This window comes from Pseudomyrmex gracilis, unplaced genomic scaffold (assembly GCF_002006095.1).
Source record: "Pseudomyrmex gracilis isolate BER0280 unplaced genomic scaffold, ASM200609v1 scaffold_132, whole genome shotgun sequence".
NCBI classification, from domain to species: Eukaryota; Metazoa; Arthropoda; class Insecta; order Hymenoptera; family Formicidae; genus Pseudomyrmex; species Pseudomyrmex gracilis.
This window is the reverse complement of record NW_018020716.1, coordinates 107,784-115,979: the sequence shown is the minus strand read 5'-3', so window position 1 is coordinate 115,979 and position 8,196 is coordinate 107,784. Positions and strand designations below refer to the sequence as shown.

The 8,196-nt window shown below is 43.0% G+C and overlaps 1 protein-coding gene and 1 long non-coding RNA gene across 3 annotated transcripts; one reads left to right on the top strand and one right to left on the bottom strand.

Annotated features, from left to right (window-relative positions):
• Positions 1 to 62: 62 nt before the first annotated feature.
• On the bottom strand, positions 63 to 862 carry LOC109856726. Its single transcript, XR_002250417.1, has 2 exons — positions 180 to 862; positions 63 to 101 (listed from the first exon to the last, which is right to left on the bottom strand). It is a non-coding gene; the product is annotated as an uncharacterized LOC109856726 (long non-coding RNA).
• A 140-nt stretch (positions 863 to 1,002) lies between these two features.
• Positions 1,003 to 6,820, top strand: LOC109856725 (regulator of nonsense transcripts 1). Of its 2 annotated transcripts, XM_020432314.1 has the most exons (6): positions 1,003 to 1,137; positions 1,296 to 1,713; positions 2,653 to 2,921; positions 3,223 to 3,378; positions 3,524 to 4,117; positions 4,237 to 6,820. In XM_020432314.1, exons 2-6 carry the CDS (start codon positions 1,525 to 1,527, stop codon positions 6,353 to 6,355), a joined length of 3,327 nt encoding a protein of 1,108 aa, XP_020287903.1. In that variant the 5' UTR covers positions 1,003 to 1,137; positions 1,296 to 1,524; the 3' UTR covers positions 6,356 to 6,820. The 2 variants fall into 2 exon arrangements, with proteins under 2 accessions (XP_020287903.1, XP_020287902.1); XM_020432313.1 differs by having other exon boundaries at positions 1,003 to 1,713.
• The last annotated feature ends 1,376 nt before the right edge of the window (positions 6,821 to 8,196 follow it).

Below are 8,196 nucleotides of genomic sequence, written 5' to 3'. Positions count from 1 at the left end.
TAAACCTACTTACTTTTTTTTGAAACGAGAACTGGAGGAGAAGCCGCCAGTAGTTTTTTTTGTTTTTTTGTTTTTTTCGCATCGTCGCGATGCTAGTTTTTCTGCAAAAACGAAGACGTTATTTAAATTTATAACGAAATTAATTCTTACTTTGGGAATACAATAGCAGATCTGCTTACGTAAAATATGCGTGTTTGTAAAATTGCCTTTGTTTGCGTTAATGTTGCGTAAATGTATTCTAAAAAATCTAGCTCAAGTGACACACACAGCCGGACTTACTTCGCAGTCTCTTTCCTTCTTTCATCCTTGTGTCACCGCTCGTGTCGCGCTTTTACGTTTTCAGTTTCCGCCACTTGGACGACAAAGACGCTGTTAGTTTCCGTTACTTCAGACTCCGTAAATAAATTCTTTCAACTTCCGCACTTCCCTACGACAATCGGAATCGTTCTCATTGGCGATTGACCTGTCGCCTACAGGGGATGTCGATTTTCTGACGTCACGCGGTTTGTGTAGTGAAAATGAACTAAAAAAAGTGAGCGAATTTGCTCAAATATCCACGATCAATTATTGTGGTATCAATAATTGTGATAAATCTGCTTACTTCTGTCATTTTCATTACATCGCATGGATACGGAATCGAGAGCCGTCCCGATTTTTCAACCTGCTTGTGACCGCACCCTATAGGTGCGTTCGTTTGGGACTTGAACGTCGCGTGCACTTTGAACGTCTGTCGGTTTCTGTCTTCGTTCCACATTCGACGAGCAATTCGAAGACAAACGGGACCGACGAAGCGAACGCACTCTACGTTTCAAACTCTTCCAACGAGATTTTGTCAACCAATGACACGTCAGCTCTGTTGATCGACTCCGTTTTCCCATTGGTTGTCCCCGTTGTCTATAACGCGGGGTCCTATAACTTTTCCCCCTAAAGGAGCATTCCGTCGTGCCGTTTGAGCGCTCGCTTGCACTTGCCCGATCAGCTGATGACGTAACGGCACACAACGAAGAGAGCGTCGTCAGGTCAGGAAGTCCCCCGGATTCGAGTAACGAATCCGCGAAAGCTATTGCGCTCACTGTGTCTGTGACCGTGGACGAAGTGCGAGCAGCAGCGACGCGTATGGCGTAGATAATCCCCGAGGTATAACCCACACACGTTCTCACACACACGTTCCGTTTTTGTCGGAAACCAAACCAAACACTTCGCGTGTCCGTTTTTTCTCGCTCAAAGTGAAACGCGTATATATTATCACGCGCTACACACACACATATCTCTCTCTCTATCTCTCTCTCTCGTAGCTTCCGTGTGTTTGTTCGCCCCGCGTTGTTACATACGAGTAACAAACGTGCACCGAACCTTGATAAAAAAAAAAAAAAAAAAAAGAAATTTCTTCACTCTCGTCCCGGGAAAGGGATTTCGGGGAAGAGTGTGCGAAACGTTCGCGAGAGAGAAGAGAGAAGAAGGAAGGAGAGACACAGAAGAGAGACAACTCGAGAGGAAACCCGAGGAAAATCAGGTGTCGTCAGGATGAGCGTTGACGCGTACGGGCCGAGTAGCCAGACCCTCACGTTTCTCGACACCGAGGAAACCGATCTGATCGGCGCGGACACCCAGGGCAGCGAGTTCGACTTCACCGATTTCACGTTACCCTCGCCGAGTCAGACCCAGGCTTCGCAACACGACGCGACCCAAACGCAATCCAGCCAGCCCGTTCAGGTTCGTAATAAAAAAATATAAAAAAATATAATCAGTTTCGTCTCTCCGCTAGATATTTGCGTATTTCCTGGTGCGAGTTTGTTTGATCAAAAATTGTGGACACGCGTCGTCGACGATCACCACGCGGCCTAACCTAGCACCCCGCGTGTGCGCCAATTGGCGCTTGTTGGCGTGTTGCACCGTTGGTGCGTGTGGCTTTAATTGCCAATGCACACACAAGCTGATAAATGAGATCTCTTTTTTTTTTTTTTTTTTTCCGCGTTATCTCTGTCCTGTGACCCCTCCGTTATCTTTCCTTCGGTATCGAAATCTTCTCCGATTTTCCTCAACGATCGTGTGTCGCTAGCGTGACCTTGATCGCAACTTCGTTGGAAAAACACGGATTCAGCACATAAGTTGCGAGGAACGAATCGCTCTCCTTTTCGAGTCGATGAGGGGGGTATACGTGTATTTGTATTAATATTTTGCAAAGTTACGCAAGCGACTCTTTTGTACGTATGTATGTGTTATGCATGTGCGCGCGCGCGCGCGCGTGTGTGTGTGCGTGTGCGCGCATTTCCGACACATAAAAAGTGGAATTTTCCACGTGCTTCCTGTTTAGAAACGTGACACGAGTTGAGAAAAAATTTGCTAACGCGTTTTTGATATCTTCTGCGATAAATTTGAAATTCTTCGTGTTTTGATCAAATAGACTCAAAGAAATGCCGTAGGTATCTTAAGCGCTTGAAATGTATTTAACATAATAATAATTACCTTGCCTTGAGAAGTGAAATGTGTGTGTTTTTTATAGGCAAAATTTTTTTTGGAGTCTATACGTAGAGTTAATGTCGTTATATATTGTTGCTTGCAGCACCTGCAGCTATTTTTGTTTTAAGAAGTATTTGTCCAATAAAATCTTTGGTTTTGATCATTGTTCTTCATGTTTCTTATTTTATTCAGATAAATGGAACCAATGGTAGTTCATCGGTAGTTTCGGCAGCGGCCCAGAGTCTTGCTGAGTTGCAATTCGAAGAGGAAGAAGAGGAAGCTTACTACAATCGCGAGTTGCCCGAACATGCTTGTAAATATTGCGGCATCCACGAGGCGTCCTGCGTGGTTATGTGTAACGTCTGTCGCAAATGGTTTTGCAACGGACGTGGAAATACATCAGGATCGCACATTATCAATCATCTTGTTCGAGCCAAGCATAAGGAAGTCACTTTACACAAGTAATTTTTATTCTTCTATATGTATTCTTAACAATAATTTATCTTCCGTATATATATATGTAGTAATTTATCTTTTATCTTTATTTCTTTTATCTTTATTTTATTTATCTTTATCTCTGCATTTATCTTCTATATATATATTTTCACACATTAACGTTAGAATTTAGAAACACGTGACAAATATCGTGTAGTTTTGTACCTTTGTAAATTTTTTATATAATTACATTTAATCGATATATTGTTATTTTATAAATTTAAACGTACGGGAAAAAATGAATTCACCAACTTTTGTTTTTTACAGAGATGGTGCTCTTGGAGAAACTATTTTGGAATGTTATTCCTGCGCCACGAGAAATGTTTTTTTATTGGGTTTTATTCCTGCTAAAGCCGATTCGGTTGTTGTGCTGCTTTGTCGCCAACCATGTGCAGCACAGAGTTCCTTAAAAGATATGAATTGGTGAGAATTGAGTTATCTTACTGTATTTTTTTTTATATATTACGTATTTTATACAAACAGATTTATTAATATATAAATCTATTTCTAATATCGTGTGAAATGGTACATGTATATTAAATAGTTTCTTGAAAATTATTTTATATAGGGATCAAGAGCAGTGGAAACCTCTGATCGACGATCGATGCTTTTTGACTTGGTTAGTTAAGATTCCATCCGATCAAGAACAGTTGAGAGCCAGACAGATGTCTGCGCAGCAAATTAACAAATTGGAAGAATTGTGGCGAGACAACGTTGAGGCCACTTTCCAAGATCTCGAGAAACCTGGAGTGGACGAGGAACCGCAGCAGGTTCTGTTGCGCTACGAAGATGGATATCAGTATCAGAATATTTTTGGTCCTCTTGTTAAGCTAGAAGCTGATTACGACAAACGCTTGAAGGAGTCGCAAACTCAAGAAAATATCGAGGTACGTTGGGACGTTGGATTGAATAAGAAGACCATCGCTTACTTCATGCTGGCCAAGACGGACGGGGATATGAAACTGATGCACGGGGATGAACTGAGACTTCGTTATCTAGGAGAGCTTCATAAGCCTTGGTCCGGAATCGGACACGTGATTAAAATTCCCGACAATTATGGAGAAGAAGTGGGAATCGAGTTGAAAAACAATTCTGGAGCACCGACAGAATGCACCAGTAACTTTGTTGTTGACTTCATTTGGAAGAGCACGAGCTTTGACCGGTGAGTGTTGTCGGCGAAATTTTATCGCAATACCGCCAATATATAATATTGATATAATATAAAAACAAGTTTTTTTTTACACATATATCTCACGTTTATCATTTTATTTTTAATTACAGTATGCAATCTGCATTACGTAAATTTGCTGTGGATGACTCATCTGTTTCGACTTATATATATCATAGACTTTTGGGTCACGATGTGGACGAGGTTTTATTCCGTTGTCACGTTCCCAAGCACTTCAGCGCACCAAATCTACCGGATTTGAACAGATCGCAGGTATACGCTGTGAAACATGCGATACAACGACCTTTGTCGTTGATTCAAGGTCCGCCTGGAACGGGCAAAACCGTGACAAGCGCCACTATCGTCTATCAATTGGCGAAACAACAAAGCGGTCCGGTTCTCGTGTGCGCTCCCTCCAATACAGCTGTCGATCAATTAACCGAGAAGATACACAAGACAAATTTGAAAGTCGTACGATTGTGCGCGAAATCACGCGAGGCCATTGATTCGCCAGTTAGTTTCCTCGCGCTGCACAATCAAATAAAAAATATGGACACGAACACCGAATTGCAGAAGTTGCAACAACTGAAAGACGAAACGGGCGAATTGTCGAGCGCGGATGAGAAACGCTATCGGCTTTTGAAGAAAACGGCGGAAAAGGAATTGTTGGAGGCGGCTGATGTGATTTGCTGCACGTGCGTAGGCGCTGGTGATCCCAGACTCCACAGATTAAAGTTCCACTCCATACTGATCGACGAGAGTATGCAGGCTACCGAACCGGAGTGCATGGTACCAGTTGTTCTCGGAGCCAAGCAACTGATTCTTGTCGGGGATCACTGTCAATTGGGTCCAGTGGTGATGTGCAAGAAAGCCGCCAGAGCCGGTCTGTCTCAGTCTCTTTTCGAAAGATTGGTAGTACTGGGAATCAGACCTTTCCGCTTGGAAGTACAATATCGCATGCATCCCGATCTCTCGAGGTTCCCGTCCAACTTCTTTTACGAAGGCTCTCTGCAGAATGGCGTTTGCGCCGACGAGAGAAAACTACTCAAGATCGATTTTCCCTGGCCGGTACCGGACAAGCCGATGTTCTTTTATGTCACCCAAGGCCAAGAAGAGATAGCCGGAAGCGGCACGTCCTATTTGAATCGTACCGAGGCATCCAACGTGGAGAAAATAGCAACGCGATTCTTACGTTGTGGTGTCAAACCGGAGCAGATCGGAGTGATAACTCCGTATGAGGGCCAGCGGGCCTATCTCGTCCAGTACATGCAGTATCAAGGTTCTTTGCATTCGGCGTTGTATCAAGAAATCGAGGTCGCAAGCGTGGATGCTTTTCAGGGACGTGAGAAGGATATCATAATAATGTCCTGCGTAAGATCCAACGAACATCAAGGCATAGGGTTCCTCAACGATCCTAGAAGATTAAACGTGGCGCTGACTCGCGCGAAATACGGTATCATCATTGTAGGCAATCCCAAGGTGCTTTCGAAGCAGCCGCTCTGGAATCATCTGTTAACTTTCTACAAGGAACAAAAAGTGTTGGTCGAAGGACCGTTGAATAATTTGAAAGAATCCATGATTCAGTTTGCTAAGCCAAAGAAACTCGTCAACTCGGCGAATCCAGGCTCGCACTTTATGTCGACGTCGATGTACGACGCGCGCGAAGCTCTGATCCCGGGATCTGTGTACGATCGCTCCGGCACGCAAATGAACGGCACTCAGAACTCCTATTATCAAAGGAACATGTCTGTCGACGTCTTCAGTCGTACTCACGACACCATTAGCTATATTAGTCCAGAGCGGGCACAGGCGGCGATGAATAACGTGCCTGTCCCGGTAGGTGTGTTTATGAACATGCACCACGTGCCGCCGCGCTTCTTCCAAATGCGCCAAAATCAGAGAAATAGGCGCGGAGCTGCCGCATCGGCAAGAAACAAGACCGGTCCGCGTATTGGCAAGCTCAGTCAGACTGAGCAGAACACGCAGCCGTACAGTCAGCCAGGTTTGCAGTTAACTCAGGGAACGACACCGGGCATGTCACAACCCGGATTCAGTCTCTCGCAACCTGGTCTCAGCCAAGCTGAACTCTCGCAGGACTCGTTTGCGGTTGGCGAATTCCAATCCCAGATGGATGGTCTGCTGTCACAGGATTCCACTTATCAGGGTGATCGAAGTGGTTTCTATCAGTCAGGTCAGTCGCAAGCCGGAGGACAGTTCTCCCAGCCCTACTGAGCCGAGAGATCCATGTACGGCTGAGCAACGCAATTGCCATGCCATGAAGGCTCATTCGACCAATTCTTTTTCGAGACCAACCACAATTTACTAACTGCGCAAAACGAGATAAAACGGCTCGGTATGATCGAGTTCGATATTATGCAGTCGTCGTGAGGAATAGAAAGAGGAGCGAAGGAAGAACGAAGCTAATTTCGTAAGCTAATTCGCCGTTAGAGAACTCCACCGTGGATGGACAAACAAAGAATCCATTCTAATTGACTAAGTAAAGAATGTGACAAGGACAAAACGGGAATCGGACATCGCGCTGGAAGACGACGAACGACTATTACCAATCGAGACATCGCGTTTACCGTAAACAGACCGTTTTATCGCGGAGAATTGAGTGACGCTAGTATTAAAAGCACAAACAGAAAAAAAATCTAAAAAAAAAAAAAAAAAAAAAAAAAAAAAAAAAAAAAAAAATTGAAATAGATTTTATTCGCTTCATCACTGAATTCGANAAAATAGATTTTATTCGCTTCATCACTGAATTCGATGAGTGTGCCAACATAGCATCACAATCAAGAGAGCAAAAACGTGTATACGGCAAAGAAAAACCTCTCATGAAAAAACCTACGTGTAGCAGCGTCTGTTGATCACAGATTAGAGACACCACACAATAGCACACCGGACTGACACTACGTGTTTCTTCACCATTTTATCCAAATCTCGACGTTAAAAAAAAAAAAAAAAAAGCAGAGAAGGAAATCTAAAGGGGACACACGTGTATTCCATCGTCCGAAATGTCTCGAGCTGGGAATAAGGTACATGGCCCGTATCTTATTGTTTGTAACAACACTGTACAAAGCTGTTGCTCAAACGCACGAGTGTAATTTCACACATCGAGAGTTCTTCGACGGAACAAAAAAAAAAGTCGCCAATCAAGTCGTCGTCAGGCATTGTGAGAGCATTATCGACATCCATCAAGGAGACGGAACATCCTTTCTTTGAGGACCGACAAATCCAAAAAAAACAAAAAAAAAAAAAAGAAACGGTCCTGAGAAATTCACCGGTGGTTTTGATCATGTTTTGATTAGTTTTTTTTTCCTCCCCCTCCACCCCCCTTATGTGTTGTATCTCTCTATTGCTTATTTGCCGCAGGGATCGACAAAATGTGTACGGATAAAAAAAAGCTTTCTTCCAGAGTAGACCTTTAGTAATACATATAGTGGTTAGTGTGATCGAGAATCATTATAAAACATAGCTTACTAAAGCTTTATGTTCGTTCTTTCTTTTTTACGTATCGTTCTCTTCAATCGTTTCGCAACGATGAGTACATTTTTTTTTGTTTTTTAAAAAAAAAAACGTTACTACGTATTCAGGGAATAATTTTGTTTTCCTACACAAGGAACGAGACTTACGCAACACACTGACTTTACGTAAATTACTTACGTAGATTAAATCAGCGCGTGATATGCAATAATTGATAAGAGTTTGATATGACGATTTGTATTACCCCCTAGTGTCTCTGGTAATATTCTATCGAGACAATGACCTCAGGGTTTGCTTGTCGTGATCTGATCACTTTTTAAAAACCGCCGCCGAGTTTGACGGCAAACAAACACACACATGAGATAAAAATTTTTGGACAAATCCAATCGCGAGTTTTTCGTAGCGAAAGGATTGAGGCGCGGAGAACGATATCAATTTATAAATTTAGGATTAGTGAGTCTTGATTATTTTTCTCTCTCTCTTTTCGATATATGTCATATATTGCAAAATTGTGTGTATGACTGGTATCATCGCTTTGTTTCGGACATTACCATTGTTTTCGCGATGGTAAAAAGTAATTCGCAACA